Here is a 24,000-nt window from a genome sequence, read left to right as displayed (position 1 = left end):
GAGCAAGTTGAACACAAATTCCCAGATGGCTTTCCTCATGCCAGAGAAACAAATTCATTTGACAATTTACTTCAAACTAATGGCCACAAAAACCCTGCTATCTGCCTTTGGGGTTCATGGCCTCCTGCATTCTACTAATTCCATATGCAAGACTGCATATGAGGAAACTACAATGGTATCTAAAAAACCTATGTTGTCAACATTCTCAGGATCTAGAAGCAGTGATCCCTATCATACCTTGCCTACAGTTAGAGTTCCTTTGGTGGGCAGAGGCATGCTACCAAAACAAGGGACTGCCATTCACTCTACCCCCTGCCACCCAAACCCTAACCGCAGCATCAGACTATGCATGGGGGGCTCACCTGGCAGGGAAGTGCATTCAGGGCAAATGGAACCCAAGCCAAATGTACCTGCATATCAATCAAAAAGAAATGTTAGCTGTACAGAATGCTCTGACAGCCTTCAAGGACCACATTCTTCCAGGACAATTAATGGTAAGGACGGACAACACCACTGTTATGTGGTACATAAACAAGCAGGGGGGTACCTATTCTTACCCCTCTACAGACTAGCCATGGCTCTGTGGAACACAGCATTGAGCTACCAAGTGCATCTACAAGCTCAATTCCTGCCAGGAAAACTAAATACACTTGCAGACAAACTCAGCAGAAATTTCATGGACCCACACGAGTGGAAACTCCAACCAAAGATTTTCAACATGTTGATAAACAAATGGGGGAGCCCAGATATAGACCTGTTTGCCCCCCCAAGAACTACCAATTGGACAAATTCTGCACAAGGACTCCCCACAAACAAGCTTGGAAATTGGATGCTCTATCCTTCAGCTGGAAAAAACTATCAATTTATGTCTTTCCTCCTCTGCCTCTACTCTCCAAAGTACTACTAAAGATCAAACCGGACAAACCAAGGATGATACTGATTGCACCCGATTGGCCATGTCAACACTGGTACCCCCTCTTGCGCAGTTTGTCACTGCTGGCTCCATGGCACTTACCTCAGACCCCTACCCTGCTGTCACAGCAGGAGAGCCAGATTCTGCACCCTCAGCTTCAAACCCTGAACCTGACAGCCTGGCAAATTACCTAATCTCTCCGTTACCATCCCTCAGTAAACAAGTGTTGGATGTCATTTTGGAGGCAAGGAGGCCTAGTACTAGAAAATCGTATGCTGAAAAATGGAAAATATTCTGTGCCTGGAACCAGGCTCAGGGGATGGGTACAGCAGCACCCAATTTACCTCAGATTCTTCAATACTTAACTGAGATGCTTCACAAGGGCCTTCCCTTTTCCTCCATCAAAATTCACTCCTCAACCATTTCAGTGCATTACAACGCAGAACCACCCCTCTTCTCTCATCCACTGCTCAAGCAGTTCCTCAGAAGGGCCAAAAACTTAAGACCACCCAGGAGAGCCCCAACTCCAGCCTGGGACCTTAACTTTGTATTGGAAAAACTCACTCTACCTCCTTTTGAGCCAGCTGCAAGTGCAGAGTTAAAATTTCTTTCCTGGAAAACCGCTTTCCTTTTAACAATTACTTCAGCAAGAAGGGTATCTGAACTACAAGCCCTTATGGCAGTGGAGCCTTTCATCATCTTTCATGCGGACAGGGTGTCCCACAGGACCAATCCCTCCTTCATGCCTAAGGTGGTAGTCAGTGTGGCTCTTAAACAGTCCATTCATTTGCCAACCTTCTTTTCTAATCCACAGAACAATGAGGAACGGATACTGCACTCCTTAGATGTGCACAGACAATTTAGATTTTACTTGGACAGGACTAAACCTCAAAGGAAATCTGAACAACTGCTGGTGACATTTGCTGCAGGGGCAGAGGGGAAGGCTATTTCAGAGCAAACCATTTCTAAATGGATAGGCCATTGTATTCATGTCTGCTATAAGCACAATGGAAAACCTATCCCACAGGGGATTAGACCCCATTTAACCAGGGCTGCATCTACCTCTACAGCCTTTCTCAGAGGTGTACCTACCAGGGACATCCTAGAAGCTGCTACCTGGAGTTCTGTGCATACTTTCACCAAGCATTACCATTTACCAGTATTTTCTAAATCCAGAGCTGGCTTTACCACTGCAGTTCTGCAGGGCCTTATAGCTGGTCCTAATGCTATCTAAATTCCTCCTCCCATCCTTAGCTTTCGGAATCTACCCAAATGTGATGACTGCAACAGTGAAACACGAAGAACATAGTATAGTGGTGTACACTTGCCATAAATGTAGATGTTCGAGTGTATTCACTGTTGCAGTTCTGGTTACCCTCCCTCCAGCCCCCTGATGACTTATGGCTATACTTCTACTCTCCTTTACTATGCTTAAAAGCTATTTGGTGTATTTGCTTTTTTGTTGGAGGTGTAACCTTGTATATTTATATTTAATTGCTTCCCATTAGGGGGGCACCTGACATCTGCGGAAGAAAAACTGATGTGATGGTGTCGGCTGCATGCTTTATACCCCTGACTACTTGACATCACGGAAGATGAGACAGCAACCGACGCAGGACCCAAGACATTCGTAATCAGGCCGACTGAGGGCTATTGCAAGCAGATAACCCAAATGTGATGACTGCAACAGTGAATACACTCGAACGTGTACATTTATGGTATGTGTACACAACTGTATTTTTTGTCATCCAGTCAGTCATATGGGTTGCTTATACCCCCATCAGCATCCTGGAATGAAGTCTTTTTTTTTTTTAAATCCCTAGCCCCACCCCTTGGGTAGTGGATTCTAGACCAACATCACTACAGTGGGCAGTTTGCCTCCTCATGTAAGTGCATGCTTCTGTGCATCTGCGGAGGTAGGCTAACTCTTTCACAGCATGGTGAGCCAAATGTACACCACAGGCCTGTCCAAAAGCATTGCCACTCCTTTTTGGAGGGATTGCAACATAGGATGACCCTATTCTGATAAGGCAGACTTCGTTGAAGTGAGGAGAGCTCCCCACCCCCCTACATTAATAACGTGAGGTGCCATTTGGGTGGTGGTAAAGAGGGGAGTGAATGGACAAACTGATGCATAAAGTTTGCTGGGCATCAGGGGCATAATTTGCTTTTATTATGTTGTAGAAGGGTGGATTTATTAGATTCATGACATTACACTGTGGGTACAGACATCATGCTCACTAACCGTGAAGAAATCAGGGGTGATAGGCTGTTGCACCCCTTCACTCTCATGACTCTTGAGTATGTCTGATTCTCATGTACTGTCTCTGAGGATGTTTAGTCTTTGGGATAAAACATTTCCTTACCCCAGGAATATTCTGGCAGGCTTCTACATTGATTAACATTGAAGTTCTTGCTGTGATACAAAAGCATACAAATAATGTGAACTGCTTTCAGGTCATTAATGTATTTGAGGGCTAAAAGGGTGAGATGTTTCCCAGAAGTCAAATTTAACCTTTTGATATATGTTGCTGGGAAGGTCGCTATTAACATTACTAAATCTAAAGCTGAAATTGAAAAGAAAAAATGCATGTTGGTATTATTGAACTGTGAATATTAATTAATTGATACATTTTAAACATTTCTGGATGAGCATGTTTGAAAAATATGATCTGATGTTGCTTTCATCTGCTCTTCAACCAACGGGTTTCGGATCCGATGTATCCGACTCGGATGCAGTCCAAACCTGTAGGTTCTAACATCTGAGCTCCTCACTTACCGATGATGCTGCTCTCTTCCAGATCCCCCAGATCATGTTTGCTGCACTTCGCTAAGCATTGGGTTCTTGACACTCTAAGCTCCTCAGGACTTTATTCAGTCTGTGAGTGATATTTCTTTCTGTTTATATAATTATTGTTGTTAGTGTATACTTTTTGTAGTATCTGCTTTCTCTCGGTCTTAGCTCTGTCAGCACAAGAGTTATTTGGTCTCTTTCCTTCCCTTCCTTCCTTACCATTCTCTTCTGGTTTTTAGCTTTAGTAGATTTTTTTTTTGTTTAGCTTTAATATATGTGTGTGTGTGTGTGTGTGTGTGTATATATATATATATATATATATATATATCATGTGTGTGTGTGTGTGTGTGTAAAAAAAAAGTTCTTTGCTTCTAGATCTGCAAAGTTAGTTATTTCTAACTGTTTGGTGTGTGGGCATGCTTTTGTGCACCTGTGATCATTTTATCTATTGCTGTTTTTCCTCTAGCATGACCGAATCAAAATCTGCTTGGTTTAAAAAGTGCAGCACTTGTAGGCACAAAATCCCACTATCAGATGTGCACTCTGAATGTGTAGTTTGTTTGGGGGTGGCCATCTTGATTCTGACTGTACAATTTGTACCAGATTTAATTAGTGGGTACTCACTGACTGCCATAATAAACTTATTTTGAAGGAACTCCTCCCTAGTTTCTCCTGTTCAGCCACGCCTTCCACTTCAGGGGCTGAAACCCCTGCCAAGAAGCACAAATAGAGGAAGAGATCCCCAGCAAACCTTGTCACTCGGGGGAACCTCCCACCAAAGTTCCGAGACCCTTGGAGTTGACTGCTTTGGGCACCGATAGTCATACAAGCCTCCCCTCCTCGCTATAGCTGAAGTTTTTCTGTGGAGCTAGTGTCATCTAGACCGAAGTTCTCTCTCCTGCAGCAGCTGAGTCCCCACTTTTGCAGCAGCTGAGTCCCTCTTCCAGGCTTGCTTCAGTAGCTTCTTCTGTGAGGTCATCCTGAAGCCTTTCCAAAGCAGAGGTGGACAGTATGATGGTGAAATTTCTCAAGGCAGACATCCAGCTCAGGATCTTGCCTGATTCATCCCCTCCTGAATTCATAAGTAACATTTCTGCCTTCACCCTTATTTCTCCTTCAGTCTGACCCCGGATGTTGGAAGCCTTCCTGGAGCCAAGAAGGTCTGAGTTGACAGGTACTGTTAGCTTGACCTGGACGGTCTCCCTGTCTTGCCTGGCTCTGTCTTTTTCGCAGCCTAGTGATTCTCTGAGTCATAGCTACAGCATCAGTTTCAAGGGTTGACGTTGGCTATGAAATTTTTAGACCTGTCTATTCCTCTCTGAGCTTCGACATTTGACAGCTCAGCTCTGAATCTCCACTTGGATCCGGGGCATTTGGGGTTTGTAGATCTTCCCCGTTGACAGCTTCAGCTCCAGCGGGGGTGCCTGCTGTGTCCCGATCTTCCTCTGCTTTCGAGGTAGTGGAGAGGGCTCTCTCTGCACCCAGAAGAGCCTTGACTCTACCTGCTTCAGACTCTGGTTCCTCCCCAGCAACCTTTGTGTCTGAGACATCTACTCTGTCCTCTCCAGGACAGCCTTCCTAAAAGGACTTCAAGTCTGCTTCCCATTTGGAACTTCCAGAGTCTTCTGATACCTCCCCAGAACACCCCACCAAGGAGGTCCTAAGGAAGCACCTGTGTAAAAGGTTATGGCTAATTGTGAACAGTGTGCGTGTTTTTATATAGGCATGACTAATAATATGTTTAAAATCAGGATTTTGCAGCATTTTAGCAATATCAGAACATGTGATATAAGTAATGCACTTTACAGACACATAAGGGAGTATCCTACGCACACCTTTACATTTAGATGTATCGAGAATATGAAAGCCAATGACAGGGGGGGTGATATAAAACACAGAACAGCCTTGGCTGAATCCAAGTGGATTGTTGATCTAAGAGCACACAGACCACCAGGCCTTAATGATGTGTTACCTATAAAACCTGTGCTACAAAATAGGCGGGTTTTTGTTAGTAAATGATTGGTTGGCTTGTATTTTAAATATGGCTGTATTTGCAGTTATGCATTAAGTCTGAAGAAGGGTCATCCCGAAAGCGCTAACTTTTTAATAAAAGGTGTTTTATCAGCTTTGTCTTGGCAGTGTCCTGCTACTTTTTTCACATTATATTTAACTGCATCATCACTGTTAAGGAATCTGAGGCTTTGGACAGAGTAAGAAAGAGCTCAAAACCAGGAAAAACACCAAAACAAAAGTAGACCTAAGCTCCAGCAAGGCAGAGGTAAACATCCTCTTTCCTACCCTAAACAAAAGTTGAAGTCACAAATGGCAGACCAGAGGTTATAAATCCACAAAAATCTGGTTTATTAGTTCCTTATGTGATTTGAGTGGGATGAAAGTGCTTATACCTGTAGACTAATAAACTGAATTTTTGTGGATATATAACCTCTGGTCTGCCATTTGTGACTTCTACTTTTGTTTAGGGTAGGAAAGAGGACGTTTACCTCTGCCTTGTTAGAGCTTAGGTCCCTCAGCTGTTTGTCTCACATGTACAGGTTTTATTCCTTCAGAGTAGATCAGGCAGCGTAGAATGTGGCAGACCTTCCTACTCCTGGGTCACAGAAAATTGTAATGTCCTTACTGTGGCTAAAACAGTGATTTTTCTTTTATCTTGCTGTAATTTTGACTGTGTTAATGTTTTGATTAAAATAACAAGCATCAGGTGTGGCTTGAGCTTTCCTTCTCCGTGAATGAGCTTTGGCAGGACATCCTGTTTTCCTTTCTGGCAGAGGTCCTTTTCAGGCACTTCTCCCATGATGTGATTGAGTAATTTCAGAAGAGGAAACAGACGTTTGCAACTTTGAAGGGTTTCTGTGATGTGCACCCCCCCCCCCCAAGAATCTTCTGCTTCTTCCAAGCAAGCCCTGTATTTTAATAAAAAGAAGCCCCTTTATAGATTGGGGAGGGGTCCCAAGTGTTAGTCTTGTCTCTCTTTTTGTATTGGTTATGTCGTGTAGGAGGATGACTCCACCAGTCTGTCTACTGTTGTCATGTCTGCTGTGTAAGGCAGCCTGCGGGGGGACCGTTTTTCTCAGTTTGCCTTGACTTAATGTGAGCCATAACCAGTTACTACTGAATTCTTAATGTGGTCATAGACAGCTGTGTCTTAGAGGGGTTAAGTCTTTTTCCAGAGAGCACTTATTTCATGGGCCAAGCTGTCTACTCACAGTTCATAGAACAGGCCCAGACTGTAGTCCTAACTCAGACATAGGGGATGTCAGTACTTCACAAAGAAGCTGAGAGTTCTACTCCCATAGATTCCTAATCATAAAACAGAAATATTGTGCCATCTTGATTCTCAGCAACTTCACTAATCAAATTTGGTATGTAGGTTACAAGTCATGACCTTCAACTTAGTTTTTTTTATTTTAAGAAATCATCACCTACAGTAAGCAAAATTTAAATAAACTGATAAAAATAGGATAAAATTAAAACTGTGGCATATAAAATGTATTGAAACAGTGAAGTAATCTAAAAACGATTAAAGTAATATTTTAATTTTAAAAGCTGAGCCCTGTAAGTATCCATGCAAGATAGCTAAAAATCAGCCCAGACTGTCAAAAGCAATTTCATAAAAGTAAGTTTTAAGCGCCCTACTAAGCTAGTCAAGGTAGGACATTCCTTCAGTGACTGAGGCAGTAGGGTCTGCAAGTGAGAAGCCTGAAAGGCAAAGGAGAAGATACCCAGGGAGGCAGTTGCCACATCTGGAAGTTAGTTTAACAAGGTTCACTAATGTACTGTATTTAAGATACAGTAGCACTATCCATAAGAATCACATTAGGTGCACCTCTTTCTTAATGAACTTAAGGTTGTATTTCAGCTAAAAGCATTATTTAGCATATATTGGTTTCCCAGGATTGTATGTCTGATTGCAGTGAGAGAAGAAAGACAGTGTCAAAATATACAGTCAACTGTTTCATAAGCACAAGGCATTTTGAATGAATTTCCAGTGAAATGCTGTATACTTAAGGGTATTACACATTTCTGAGGGTCTTTTAAAATACATTTTACTCCTTGAATTCATTTTATTTAGTGGCTCTAGTCATTCTGGTTGATCATTTGCATCACTGCAAATTAGTCCTTGCTGACTTCCAAGGGCAAAGTAGAGACCTTTCTAATAGCAACTGTGTTTTGTGTACTCACTGTTAGCTAAAACTACAGGACATTGTAGGCCACACATCTGAACTCCTGGATAACTATTTTTGGCTCTGGGATATAAAAAAATTGCAGAATGCCGCGGTGGTACGGCGGTAGCGTTGTTACCTTACAGCAAGAGGTTCTCCTGTTCGATACTCTGCTTGGCTTTGGAAGTGCCTTCTGTGTGGAGTCTGCATGTCCTCCCCACGGTTGGGTAGCGTTCGAAAGACATGTGTGCGTAAATGGGCATGCCTTCGTTGAAGGTTGGTCGTCGAGCTGGCACCTTGGTGTTTCATAAAAATGTACTGCCAATCATTAGCGGACCGGAGTTCCGCTGTGGTGACCCCTTACCAGAAAAAGCCGAAAGACAAACAACATATGAAAAAATTGCAAGTAATCTCTAGGCACATTTTGGAAGATACATTTTCAACATCACGTTGTGCCCCTTTTATTTACTTATTTTATGATAATGTAAATTGGTAACATTTATTGTGACTCCCACAAATACTTTAGAATTTTTCGGCTACATAATGAATACTAATTATAAACTTGTTTAATCAGTAAAACAGCGAACACTGTTATCAGTTCTGAACATTTTCAGATAAACATTACATTTTAATGTTTAAGCAGCAGTTTGGCACTTTATTCACTGAACTTTAAAGCAGCTTTAGACTAAGCAACAGTTTTGAAACTTTAGGCTATATATGTTTATATGCATTATATGTATAATGGTTTGATTTGTATGTACATACTTTTTGTGCACATTTTAAAACTGCCTGCAAAGGAAAAGTATTGTTATTTCACCAGAGAACCTACAGCCGAGTGACGTCTCCAAGCGTTTCTGCAGTTACCTCCTACTGCGCCTCTAGGCGTCAAATATTGCCTGGTCATATTTGCATTAATAATTCCAAAACATGCTACATACAAGGTATCAGAATATTTTATTTTGAAGCATACATGATGGTAAACACAATTGTGCTGATATATGACCTCTGTCAATTAGTATTTGGTAGAACTGTAAAGTGATAACTTCATTTTAGAAAGGCTGAAGCCACACCCACTGGGAGTTAAAGGTACACACTTAAAAGAGCTCTACTGGAGAGAATGACTTCCTCGTTGCAGCTGAGTGACGCCTTCAGGTGCTTCTGCAGTTACACCCTACTAATGCCTCTATGGGTCAAACATTGCTTGTTCATATTTACATCAGTGATTCCAAAACCATGTTACATACAAAGTATTAAAATACTTTATCTTAAAGCTTAGACAATGGCAAACTCAATTGTATCCGTCTATTGCAAGTAAAACAATATTAATTGTTGCTATATATTTTTTATAGTATGATAAATTTCATTTTTTTCTAAATGTCTCAACAACCAAGTAACACAGACAACTACTTAGCCTCATAAGGAAGCTCTCAGCTGGATGAAAAATGCTGCCAACAATATGTGTGTAACTTAGATTGTTGCTGAGATATTTTAAGTTGTTTACAAAAAATTACAAACTTAATAGTTTCTGAGTTTACTGTGACATATATAATTCAGTTTACGAGCTAGAACCTAAATAATACTACTACTGTAAAAATAGGTTATGCTGAAGAGTTTGCTGTTTATACTTCTGTAGTAACCCAATATGGTTCCAGTGAAATGAGCCAATGTTTGAAATGTGAGGACATAATTTGATTCTATCAGAAAGCTTAGGCTCTGCCCATTTGAAGTTACAGTGCACAGTTCCAGAGCTCCATTGGAGGGAGAAGGTTGTCAGGGATCGAGCACCTAAACATCGATCTTCTAATATCGAAAGCAAAAAAATGGCGAACGACCAGTTTAACTTAGGGAAAGATCTCTCTTGGCCGTTTGTCGGATTTTGCCATTTCTGTACTGTTGAGCGATCTCGGAGTTGGTATATTTAGTTAGGGGGGTGTGGGGGCACAGCCCTCCACTTAGTTTGGATGTAAAGTTGTTTTTTGTTTTTTTTTACTGGCCGACGTGCGTGTTTCCCTGGGGGGTTCGATATTCTTAGGTTCGATATTAGAAGATCGATGTTTAGGCATTAGATCACCTAAACATTTGATCTTCTAATATAGACTCGGTTGTCAGTATATTTCTTTGGTATTACCAGAGTTATTTTTAGCTGAAGAAACATTACTGGATACAGTATCAGTTAAATCTGTGTGGTGAAAAAAACAAGTAATAAGTCAACTCACTGCTGGCTGTGTGACACAGTGTGATAAAATCCTGTCTGCAAATCAGACATCTTGAATCTGATTGATAATGCAGGGGCTGGATGAGGTGGCCTGGGAGGGTGAGAGGAACTTGCTGGCTCATCTGTGTGGTGGATGGTGCTGTCTACTTCCATTGTGATATCCTGTGGTCCTGTGTTCCCAGTCGATCATTGCGATCCATTGACCAAAAACACCTGTCTCTCTATAAAACTATCAAATCTGCTGGGCCCAATTATTAAATCTGCTGGGCCTTTTCTGCACTCGTACAAGGTTGCTAAGGCCTGGAACTCTTTACCTTTTTCCATCAGATCAGTACCCTCTCTCCCATCGTTCATAACCACTCTGAAAGACTTCCTAGCTAAAATCTGGCTTTGTTCTTGCTTAAAACCAGGATAAACAAAATCCGTAAATGCGAACATATGCCTTTTCATTCCTTATACTTCCTTAATTTCCCTTCTTCAGTTACTTCGTTACTTCTATCAAATTGTCTTCCATGACTTTCTCTCTAAATACACCATGAGCCTGTTTTTCCCTCACTTCATATTGCAATTCCTGTTTGTATTAGGCTAATGTAACTTTAATTTCCTCTATAAACTCTTTAAAATATTTCTAACTATTAAATGATTGTCATATAACTTGTATTGATTCTTAAGCAATGTTTTTATATTATGTTTAATTTGTTATAATTATTTAAATTGCAGATGTTTTTGTTTTATTTTTGAAGATTGTAAAATTATTGTTCTTAAAATGTTTTGTAATAATTTGAAGCTTTTTCTTCCTGTGCCTTTGCTGATAATGTGCTTTTACCCAGTCAAACTTTCTGGTAATCAAATGTCAATAAATAAATACATTAGTAAATGTCTGCAAATGCTGGATGTAACAGCACAATGGAGTTACAATGTGAGTGCCTTCATTCACATGTGGAAGAATTCATGGTCTCAAGAGCTGTATAGGTGGCCCTTGCTTTAGCACGAACATACTTCAAGCTGTTATGGAAACTTGGTTAGATCAGGATTAAAAAAAAAAAAGAGAGAGAGGTGGGTGCCTTAGCAACTGCCTCCATTCTGTTGATACTGCACTACTTTTACCTTTTAACCCCAATACTGGGACACTCTGCATCATGCATTAAAGTCTGTACATGCACCAAGCAATGGAGTTTGAGATTTTAAGAGGTATGAGCTAGAAGAACAGGCTGACAAGAATGATGTACTCCAATGCTCTACCCACCTCAGTTGATCCTTTTGAAGAATTTCTGTGTGGTGATGCAACTGTACTGTACCAAGCCCCATATAGTTAGCAGTGGTAGGAATAATGAATGATGATAAAAATTCTAAACAACCCATAACTCAGTGGAACAGGTAGAATGGTGATGTTGGTGTCTTTTTTTAAAGACATCAAAATACAGCAGTATGGTTTTGAATTATAAACTACAAATTTTAAGTTTATAGCTTTGTGACTTAAATTTAGTGTCATATAGTCAGAGAATCTATTGCAGCAATCATTTCCATAGGTATAATCTTAAATTTAAGCTGTGTGATAATTAAGACTTGTAGTTGTTTTCATATTGTCAGAACTGCTTTAATATGCATGCTTTTCTGTAGGTGGACCAGACTGTTTCTGCATTAAAGAAAATGAGTATTTCTGTAGGTGGTGGAGTACAGTCAGCAACATTTATTAGAAATACGACATCTGATCTTACTGAAGGTAAGAAAAATGATGCTACATAAATTAAGTAAGTAAACTGCCAGTTATTAACTATGATTCTTGAAAGTTTTTAAAATGCTAGAATCCTGAATGAACTGAATATACCAGCTCCACTTTCTTTAGAGGAAAAGTCAACATTCTCCTGTAGTTTAACTCAACCCTTAGGCTGCTTTTCTCCCTATAATATGGTTCCACTATTGTTAGAGTATTGGTACCAGAAACCTTCTTGTACTTCCGGAAACGATTTCCTTGCCTTGGAATTAAAGGAAGAGAAAGCCCACTCGCCTTTTTTAAGCTTAACTTGTCTCATGCTCTGACAGAGGAATTTGTATCTGCCAGTATCTCCACATGGAACTATAAAGTTCTCCCTGTCAAATACTGACCACAATCTGACATAGGCAGTTATTCCTATTGATATCCACAGGTCAGCAGTTGCTCTCTCTCTCTCTCTCTACATATATATATATATATATATATATATATATATATATGTGTGTGTGTGTGTGTGTGTGTGTGTATGTATGTATATGTGTGTGTGTGTATATATATATATATATATATATATATATATCTAGGATGTTTGCTTGAATGAGCAAACGTCCAAATCCATAATAACCGAACACACTTTAACGAAAGCGCTTTTATCAAAAAAGTGCTTTCATTAAAGCGTGTTATAAAAACAACACTAAATTAACATTTTAGCAGGGGGGCTTTGCCCGCCTGCACCCCCCACCCCCCACTTTAATATTCTCCTTCTGAGACTGCACTACAGTGGGGAAAAGGGAAATTTTCCTTACCCGCACCATAGTACAGCCTCAGCAACAGGCATACTTAAGCGAAAGTGCTTCTTCGGTGAAAAGCACTTAAGTATGCCCGGCCGGAGCCCATATTATAGATATAGACAAGATTGTTGTCAAACTGTTTTACACTTCCTTTATAACATAGAGGAAGAGAAACAGAATCAGTACGCCTAGCTTAGCTGATAGGGCTAACACCTGTCCCTCTTTCTGCAGTGCATTACTGATTTTGGCAGTTCAGTCCTAGTAAATGTCATAGAAAGCTTTGATGCTACATTTAAGTCATCATAATGTCAAATAAAGTAGTATAGCTTACAAACATTGCACATCACTGCATCTTTTATTTTGGCAATAAGATGATAGTAATTCTTTTTCATGGTGTCATGTTTTTTTCCTTCATAATCGCTAGTTTCATAAGAGCAACCCACTTTGGGTATCTAAAAAGATGACAAGCCTAATAGCTGACCATATATTTTACATCGCAATCCAGTGTGTAAGTCGTAATTTTGTACTGAAACTGAAAACTGGAAGTTTTATGGAAAGTACTGTTAGCCTTATAAACAGAATTATTTTTTTTTTCATGTTCAAAGAAGAGTTAGTATAGTTTTGCAACAGAAGTGGGAAAATGCAATGTCTTTAAAAAAAAAATACTAAGCAAATTCAGGAATAGATTAATTTTTGGTACCATGCTTGTCAAATACTTTTAAGCAAAAATTGTAAGTACTGTAGCACATTTATCCAACATGTCAGAATAACAATGCAAAATGTTCTACTGCTGCAGACACTGGTGAAAACCAGAACAGGTTCTGTGGTATTAACAGCTCTTGGATTACAGTGCTAGCTTTGGCATCTCAGGAAGAGTGTGGGTGAGGGTCTGTCCAGTGCTCATGGCATAGGTCTACAGAATGACAATCCTTACAAAAGCATGTCATTTAGTTACTTTCTTTGGTTGCAGTGTAAAATCGTGCTGAATTGCTTAAAACAGGCTCTGAGAGAATTGTATATGATGGGTCATTCAGGAGTAAAGTGCAAGCACTCCTGCTTACATGTACGATGTCTGTAACTTGTACTACTGCATTTGGACCTCAGTGGACTAGAAAGGTGACATAATTTTCCTTGTGTCTAGTATGACTGATATAAAGGGAACATGAAATGGATTCTGGGAAGGGGAAAAAAAGCACAAAAACAAGATTATGTTAATATATCAGGCCCCATGTCAGCCATTTTATAGCAAAATATTAAAATTTTATAAGCAGCACCTATTTTGATGTATTAAGATAGCTCAGAAAACATAAATACAGTAGAAAAAACACATTTTTGAGTTCCAAGGTAGAGTTTTCCTTTAACTGTTACAGAATCACACTATACACTTGTAAGTCTTCTGTGGGAATGGACGTTTCAGAATATCCAGCTTCTTTCTTTTTCCCTGTATTGTATCAAATTACATATTTTGACTGTTTTATGGATTTCTGTGTGATGACATGAAATATAGTTTACAAGGAGGCCTACAGTCAAGAACTGGATTTCTGTACTGGAAACAAGATGAACTATAAAAGACAACTTAGCTTAGAAAGATGAATGTACTTTAGTATGAATTGTTAACTCTCAAATTTAAAAGAACAGTTTATGACATAGGATTGAAGAAAAAAGTTTACTATAATTTGGTGGAACAGTACTTGACTGAAAGGATTTGACTGAAGTCTAATTGACTGAAAGCCCATTTGACCAAAAAACAGTTGACTGAAAATCTGTTTGACTGATGCCCATTTCACTGAACACAAATCACTGAAAATGTTCAACATAAGAAAATGTAACAGGAGACAGTGTTGCAGTGGGGCAAGCCCCCTGCACCCCACGGCCACACAACCACTTGAAAAAAGAAAAAAAAAACACCATATACAGGTGAGTTAGTGTTGATGCACTGTATATGGTGTTTTTTCTGAAGTGGTTGTGTAGCTACAAGGGGGGGGGGGGTTCAATGAGCCCCCCCCCTGCAAAAACACTATTTTATGTTTTATTTTCAACATATTTTTAATGATTTTTTTATTCCGTGAAATGAACTTTGGTTAAATGGGTTTTAAGTCAATTGCTTTTCAGTCAAATGGACTTTCAGTCAATTTAGTCTTCAGTCATATTCTTTCAAATATTTCATTTTCAGTCACGTGTTGTTCAGTCAAATGATAGTAAATCAAAAGCAACAGTACGAGTCCAAAGTAATTCACCCTTGCTTTTGTGAATGTGCTTCCTTGTGATTATTTTAAATAGTGACTGTGTAGGAGGTACAGTTCTACAGACTGCAGATTGCAAAAACAAAGCCTCCTCACAAAAAGATGTTTTGTATTTGTCAGCTAGTGCTTGTACTAGTTTGTCATACTAGGGCTCTATCCACCCTGTCTTAGTGCATGAGGAGTTGAGAGTCTTCCACAAGCGTGCATGCATTGCTGCAGTGTACACCACTGAGTAGAGAGCCTGGGGACCGGAGTGAAATATATATATATATATATATATATATATATATATATATGTTTACAGTCAAAAGGTCGACGTTGACATGTCCGACAGACACCTCCTCGACCATGGTAGGAGCGACAGTTTGAATGTTGACATTCATGTGTACGTACGGGGGATTTAGACACTATGGTCGACAGAATTTGTTGACATTGTTGTGTTGACTATACAACCTACTTAATATGTATGAGTCGACGTTATTTGTCGCGGAAATCACCATTCGCGTAAGTGATTTTCGTGCCTTTGATAGTAAACCATATATATATATATATATATATATATATATATATAGAGAGAGAGAGAGAGAGCAGAGTGTATGCTGATTGTAATAGTAAGAACCTTGTCTACTTAGCACAATGCATAGTCTGTTCTTCATTCTGTATTGGAAAAACGAATAGACGTCTTCGTGAACGCATTAGGGACCACAACTATTGTTATAGGTGAGGACATACATATAGTGCATTAGCTAAGCACACTATAGAAACTGGGGTTAGCCATCAGTTTAGATTTAGGGTGTTAGAGCTTGTATATGAAGATGTTTATGAAGATGCTAGGTTGGGGGATGCTTCTGATAAAACAGAAACTAGAGAGCTTACTTGGATTGTGAGGTTAAGAGCTCATTTAGGTAAAGGGCTCAATGACCATATAGCCATTACAGCCAAATTGAGAAGTAGGAAACTTAGGAAATAAATATAGATATATTAAATGTCCCATATGTTTTTACAATGTTATTTTTTATATTTTGTTATCTATATTATATATTTTGTAAAATACATTGTTTACTTTTTAAGTTATACAAGTTTTAATATTTGTATATATTATGTATTATATATTGCATATATATATATATATATTTATATATATATATTTAGTACATTGTAGCTTTAAAGGTGATGCCTATGAATGATTGGTTCATTTGAATTTTAATGGGTATAAAAAGATGTGACATCATTGTTTGAATTTGGTCTGATGAAGCAATTTATTTGTGAAAGCGCTCACCATTTGTACAATAAATTTTCTTGGATTATATTTCTTACGTTTTGACTCCTGCTCCTCGACTTGCCTTAGAGTTTACAATTTGATACATATATATATATATATATATATATATATATATATATATATATATATATAATCAGGGTACAACCTAATAAAACCATCTTCAAAAAACAGCTTATTTCCCACCTAAACATCTCCTGGACATGCAACTGCCTAGAACCTGGCTGACATATTCTAACTCCTTTCCCCTACCCACTACCCAACCTCCTCTGTAAAACTCCCATAGATGTACTATATGTTATCACACGTTACTTGTAACTGCCTAGCACCTGGCTGACATATTCTAACTCCATGTTCTTTGTGTTTCACTGTTGCAGTCATTACATTTGGGTAATCTGGCAGGTTGCCCTAAGTCGGCCTGATTAACAAAGTCTTGGGTCCTGCGTCAGTTGCTGTCCCTTCTTCCATGATGTTAGGTCATCAGGGGTATAAAACATGTAGCCGACGCCATTATATTAGTCTTTCTTGCCGCGCAATGCTCGAAGCAGAAGCAGTTCGCAAGTGCCGGTCGGTCGACTCCTGAAATTTTCGTTATCGAGTTTCAGATCCGAAGTCTTCAACTAAAAAGCTAAGTACCCCGTTGGGGAAACTTTTTCTTGCACCTTACCGATGTCAGTAAAAGTTAATAATTGCATTACTTGTGGGAAGCAAATACCTCATAAGGATTTCCATTTGTACTGTATTCCTTGCCTAGGCTCTGACCATGACATACCTTGCTGCCGGTTCTGTGCTTTATTTAATCAACGCACTATTAAACGGTACATTTTTGCTTCTAAATATTTTGGCTTATGCTTTAATTATCCAGAAATGTCATCAGTTAGCAATCCGACTACCGGAATACCTAAAAACGCAAAGAAAAAGACACAGGCCGTTGAGGTCCAAAACTGCCGACGACACTTCTCTTAAGCCAGTCGCCAGTTCGCTGGTACTCAGTGAGGTGCTTTTGCAGCCCCTAATACCCGTTAATTCTGATTCGCAGGCCTCTACTGAGACCCATTCAGAGTCCGGTATGCTGCGAGATGCTTCAGTTATGGAACCCGCGGATGTCTCTACCTTGGATGGGTCCAGAGCCGCTGTGCAGGCACCAGCTTCTGAGGGTGTTTTCAGGCCTACAGATTTGTATATTAGACCAACACCATCTTCAAAACTAAGGCCAAAATCTCTGTGTCTAAAAAAACCGACGCCTATGCCTAAGAAACAAATTATCAAAATGGCTGAAGATTTAATTACTCTGATCAGGGGTAGTCACCCCCCCTTCTAAGAGGCCTAGGCAAGATATTGACTATGAATCTTCAGAACAGGACTCTATTTTTTCTGATTCTTCTAATGAACAGGAATTGTCTATACCTACTTATGAGGACTCTGATGCAGAAGATTCCATTCCTTCTGCTTCTCCCCTTGAGGATTTTTCTTTTGGGGAAACTTTGCATACCTTAAGGGAACATTTCCACTGGGAAAGTCAGGATTTTTCTGAATCTAAAAAGAGACTTAGGGATTTTCTTCTTCTTACTCAGCATAGGCCTTTGACTATACCTCCTATTCTAGACATTGTTGATGATGTTTTTTCAGAATCTAGTATGGCTCCTGATTCTCTTCCTCCGGCTCCTTGTAAGCCAGACAAGGGTTCCTGACTCCCACAAATTCCTTTTCAAAAATCCTGTTGTAGATCCTGAAACCATTTCTCAGGGTCCCAAGGGCATTAAGGCTTCTGCTGCTAAAAATCCTACCCCTTCTGATAGAGATTCCAGGGCGCTGGATAGTTGGGGTAAGAAGGTTTACACTTCTGCAACCTTGGCAATCAGGGCTTTAAACTGTCACTTTCATATGCTTAAATATCAGCAGCATATCATGGGGCTGCTTAAACAGAAAATGATGATAATTTCTAACTGTGTGGAAAATAAAGATTTACAGGATATATTGCATTCAGCTGAACAAGTTGGAAAATATACTTTACAATGTGGTTTTGATTCTTTAGAGGCCGCTTGCAAGGCTGCTGTAATTGGGTCTGTGCTAAGAAGGCATGCTTGGCTCAAAGAGCAAACTCTGCCTGATCATGTTAAAGCAAAATTGTTGGATGCTCCTTTACAACAGGACCGTCCGTTTGGTAATATAATAATGCTGAAGAAGTTCTAAAAAAGATGGAAGATAAAGCTAAATCCATGCAAACTGTGAAAGATTTCTTACAAGTGCAACCTCCAAGATTTAGTAGGCACTGGCCTACTAAGAACTGGTCTTTTCCAGTTCCTTCGAGAGCCACTCAAGTCAAACCCAGACATTCCAAAGGCATCAGGTTTCAGTCCCAAGGGACTTTCAGAACAAAACAATGGGGTGTCTCCTCTTCCAAATCTGGAAACAACAAGACACCTCCCTATGGTAAGCAGTCTCACTGACTTCCCTTTACACTTACCAAGCTCTTGCCTTTTAGCCGCCCTTTTGGGGGAAAAACTGGCTCTTCATGCAAGAAACTGGCAACTTATAACCCAAGACAAATGGGTTTTAAATATAGTATCCCAGGGATACAGATTTCATTTCCACATGTTGCCAATTCCAAACGGATGGCCAGACCTGCCCCCAAATCAGTGGGCAGAGGCCCAGAAACAAGTACTTTCCCTCATGAGCATGGTGGCTATTCAACCAGTACCAGAAGAGGAAAAGGGACAAGGTTTCTATTCAAGACTTTTCCTGGTACCCAGAAAAGACAAATCATGGCGTCCAATTCTGGACTTATCTACTCTAAACACCTTTCTGGACATTCCAAAATTCAAGAAACTGACTCTTCACCAGTTACTTCCTATGCTAGGCAAAGATGCCTGGTTGGCAACTCTAGATTTAAAAGAGGCTTACCTGCATATCCCAATCAGGGAATCTTGCAGAAGATACCTCTGCTTCAAAGAAGGCTACTTGCATTACCAGTTCTCTGCACTGCCCTTTGGCTTATCTACTGCGGCCAGGGTCTTTACAAAGTGCCTGGCTCCAGTAATTGCATTTTGCAGGCAAAGAAATATTCAGATATATCCGTACCTGGACGATTGTTTAATTCAGGCAGAAAACAGTCAGAAAACAAGGACTTTCTTCTAAAGCATCTGGTGTTTGTAAAAAGGATTCTAACTTGTCTAGGGTACACCATAAACGAATAGAAATCACAACTGGTACCCTCTCAAAAAATTACATTCCTGGGTGCAAGCTTGAATACAGCTGCCCAGGTGACTTACCTTATGCCAGAAATGCAAATTCAATTGGTGACTTACTTCAAACAGGTGGCCACAAAAACCCTGCTATCTGCAAGGCACATTCTGCAAGCCATGGGGTTCATGGCCTCCTGCATTCTTCTAATTCCATGTGCAAGACTGCATATGAGGAAACTTCAGTGGTACTTAAAAAGTTTGAGTCAACATTGTCACAGCCTGGAAACAATGATTCCTATCATACCTTGCCTGCAACTAGAGTTCCTATGGTGGGCAGAGGCCTGCCACCAAAACAAGGGACTGTCATTCAAGCCACCCCCTGCTGCCCAAACCCTAACAAAAGACGCATCAGACTATGCTTGGGGGGGCTGTTCTGGCAGGGAAGTGCATTCAGGGCAAATGGACCCCAAATCAAATGCACCTTCATATCAATCAAAAAGAAATGCTAGCTGTACAGAATGCACCGACAGCCTTCAAGGACTGCCTTCATCCAGGACAATTACTGATAAAGACGGACAACACCACGGTTACGTAGTACATAAACAAGCAGGGGGGCACACACTCCTACCCCCTTTGCTGACTAGCCATGGCACTGTGGAACACGGCCTTGACCTAGCAAGTACAACTACAAGCTGAATTCCTGCCAGGAAAGCTGAATACTCTGGCAGACAAACTAAGCAGAAATCTCATGGACCCTCACGAATGGAAACTGGAACCATGTTTTTTCAACATGTTGACATGCAAATGGGGGAGCCCAGACATAGACCTTTTTGCCTTACCCCAGAAGTATCAGTTGGACAAATGTTGCACAAGAACTCATCACAAAAAGCTCTGTCCTTCAGCTGGAAAAACCTATCAGTCTATGCCTTTCCCCCTCTGCCTCTGCTCTCCAAAGTTCTACTAAAAGTCAAACAGGACAAACCAAAAATGATTTTGATTGTTCCAGACTGGCCTCACCAACACTGGTACCCACTCCTGTGCAGTGTGTCACACCTTCCACCGTGGCACCTGCCTCAGACACCTTACTTACTTTCTCAGCAGAACAACCAAACTCTGCACACTCGGCTCCAAACTTTGAATCTTATAGTGTGGCTATTCACCTAAATTCACCCTTAGCATCCCTCAGCAAACCTGTGATGGATGTCATTTTGGAGGTGAGAAGACCTAGTACTAGAAAATCTTATGCTGACAAATGGAAAGGATTCTGTGCCTGGAATCAATCTCAAGGGATAAGCACAGCAGTGCCCAACATTCCTCAGATTTTGCAATACGTAACTGAGATGCTTCACAAGGGCCTGTCCTTTTCTTCCATAAAAATCCATGCCTCAGCCATTTCAGCTCATTACAACACAGAACCTCCCCTCTTCTCTCATCCTCTGCTAAAGCAGTCTCTCAGAGGGGCCAAAAACTTAAGACCACCCAGGAGAGCTCCATCGCCTGCCTGGGACCTCAATTTTGTATTGGAGAAACTCACGCTCCCTCCTTTTGAGCCAGCTGCTACTGCAGACTTAAAAATTTTCTCTCCTGGAAAACAGCTTTCCTTTTAGCAGTCACTTCAGCTAGAAGGATTTCCGAATTACAGGCTCTTATGGCAGTGGAGCCTTTCATCATTTTTCATGCGGACAGGGTATCTGTCAGGACCAATCCATCCTTAATGCCTAAGGTGGTATCCAGTGTGACTCTTAATCAGACCATTCATTTGCCAACTTTCTTTCCCAATCCACAGAACAAGGGGGATCGGATTCTGCATTCATTGGATGTACACAGACAACTTAGATTTTACTTAAACAGGACTAAATCTCAAAGAAAATCTGAACAACTGCTGGTGGCATTTGCTGCAGGGGCAGAGGGAAAGGCTATTTCGAAGCAAACCATTTCCAAATGGATAAGCCATTGTATTAATTTCTGCTATAAACACAATGGAAAAACTATCCGCCAGGGGATCAGATCCCATTCCACCAGGGCTGCATCTACTTCAACAGCCTTTCTCAGAGGTGTTCCTACCAGGGACATTCTAGAAGCTGCTACCTGGAGCTCAGTTCATACTTTCACCAAACATTACCATTTACCACTTTTCTCTAAATCCAGAGCTGGCTTTGCCACTGCTGTCCTGCAGGGCCTTATAGCTGGTCCTAATGCTGTATAATTCCCTCCACCCAACCATAGCTTTGGGAATCTACCCAAATGCAATGGCTGCAACAGTAAAACACGAAGAACATAGTACAGTTGTGTACACTTACCATAAATGTTGATGTTTGAGTGTATTCACTGTTGCAGTCCTGGTTACCCACCCTCCAGCCCCCTATTTTTCTCTGGCTATACCTCTACTTTCTTTCACTATGCTTAAAAACCCTTTTGGTGTATTTGCTTTTGGTTGGAGGTATATTTTTTGTGTTTTTAATTTTGTTTGCTCCCCATTTGGGGGGCACCTGACATCTGGGGCAAGAAAAACTAATGTAATGGCATCGGCTGCATGTTTTATACCCCTGACGACCTGACATCATGGAAGAAAGGACAGCAACCGACGCAGGACCCAAGACTTTGTTAATCAGTCCGACTGAGGGCAACCTGCCAGCAGATTACCCAAATGTAATGACTGCAACAATGAATCCACTCGAACATCTACATTTATGGTAAGTGTACACAACTGTACTTTTCCCCTACCCACTATCCAACCTCCTCTTTAAAACTCCCACAGATGCACTATATATTATCATATGTTACTTGTAACTGCTTAGCACCTGGCTGACATATTCTAACTCCTTTCCCCAACCCACTATCCAACCTCTTTAAAACTCTCACAGATGCACTATTTATTGTCACACGTTACTTACCAACTCACTGCTGCCTACTCCCCACTGTCCCATCTATACTCACTAACTCTCCCATAGACCAAGCAGAAAAGCTTTCCCCTAAAATGTCATGCACCTCATATGAACTTGTCTATATTCTCCTCCTTTTTTAGTTTTTCCTTTCTTGTCTTATCCTCAGTACATCTTCAAGATTATCTCTACTAAACATACTGTATGAACAACAATCATATGTTACTACCTGCTATACTTTTAATTGTATGCCTAAACCACTATGTTTATGTAAATATCTTATGCAATTATATGTTATTGGCTGCTATATTTTTATAAGTGAATGTGTAAATATCTTATGTATAATATGTTAACAATTGTTCTGGAGCTTTTCTCCCCAGGCCTCTGCTGAAAATGGACAGCTCTGTCCAGTTGGACTTTCCCAGTAAACAAATGAAAAATAAAATAATAAATAAAATATACACTTCAGAGAGTGTTCTACTTGCAAACTGCTGTTTTCCTCTTTATTTGCATACTAGTTCTTATGTGCATCTCAGTAGACTTTGTACTCAAGTGGCAATCATCACATTTCTGTATTTCATAGTTATTGTGCAGCAGGAATTAAAAGTCCACACCATATTAGTTCAACAGCAGAGCAGTTCTGCACCTGCTGAAGGATTTTGTAGTGGGAGTTGGGTTGCTTTTGTTGGTGATGTAGTTAGTTGCACTGTGTGTATGTGTATGTGTGTGTGTGTGTGTGTGTGTGTACGTTCCCAATTAAATCATCGAACACTTAAAATAGCGAATGCTGTTTAATCAGACCTTTTTAATCGAAACTTCAAAATCCCAAACACACGGAACAGCGAAAATCTCTAGGCTGTTTTCGGGACTTTGCCATTTCCTCCACTGTGGTGCGATCTCAGAGTTGGTATATTTAAGTAGGGGGGTGTGGGGAGTACACCCCCCCCCTTTATTTTGTTTGTTTTTTTTTTTTTTTTGTTTGTTTCTTAACGGAGCAGCTGTTCCGTGTGTTTGGCATTGCCGTTTCAATATTTTAGGGTCAATTATACAGCATTCACTATTTTAAGCATTCACTGTTATAATATAGACCCTGTATATAATATGTAAGTGTATAGTACAGATATCTGTGTGTGTGTGTATGTATATTTATACTTTATAACAGAAAATGTTACAACATTTTAATGCTATTTCTATTGTAATGTACTGTATACAAATTCATAAGAGGCTATTTATTTATGTATCTTAAATAGGGATAAATAAATTTAGAGCCAAATTTTTGAATGGTTACTTGCCGTGAAGCATTCACTGTCAAAGGGGTTCTTGGGTATTTTTTGTGGGACATGTAAAAAAGCTTCCTTGGTTACATAGCACATGGGACTCCTAATTCAGAATATTACCATAGCCATTTTAACTGTAAAGGGTCTTGTCTAAAGATGCTAATGAATGGACATCAATTAAATACCAAATGGCACAACTCAAGAATGATGCCATTATAACTTGACAAAGATGTTACTGTCCTAAGGTGTCCACACAGTCCTCAGACCAGATCCTTGTAACACATGGATTGCCAATTCCAGATGCTGCAGCCTTTATTTTTGTTCAGGATACTCGTGAAAGATTTTGAGTTCAGGAGCACACGAGTCGTAAATCAGCAATAAACTTTTGTTTAATGTGGTGCGATGGCTGTCCGGTATGAGCTTTCTGGGTGCGAAGGCTGTGTGGATGAACTCTAGCCTTGCATACTTATACCACAATCTGGGTGTTTCTATAACCAGGTCTTAAATTGTTTTAAAATGTCTATTT

General features: G+C 40.1%; 1 protein-coding gene across 2 annotated transcripts in view; it reads left to right on the top strand.

Annotated features, from left to right (window-relative positions):
- The window catches only part of RNASEH2B (ribonuclease H2 subunit B), a 593,154-nt gene that overhangs the window by 405,126 nt on the left and 164,028 nt on the right, over positions 1-24,000 (top strand). For both annotated transcript variants that reach the window (XM_044071685.1, XM_044071684.1), the window contains exon 7: positions 11,724-11,826. In XM_044071685.1, the coding sequence (XP_043927620.1) occupies positions 11,724-11,826 (103 nt within the window). The remainder of the gene's footprint in view (positions 1-11,723; positions 11,827-24,000) is intronic.

This window comes from Protopterus annectens, chromosome 5.part0, assembly GCF_019279795.1.
Source record: "Protopterus annectens isolate FY-2018-M chromosome 5.part0, PAN1.0, whole genome shotgun sequence".
Taxonomy (NCBI): Eukaryota; Metazoa; Chordata; order Ceratodontiformes; family Protopteridae; genus Protopterus; species Protopterus annectens.
This window is presented reverse-complemented; position numbering and strand designations above follow the sequence as displayed.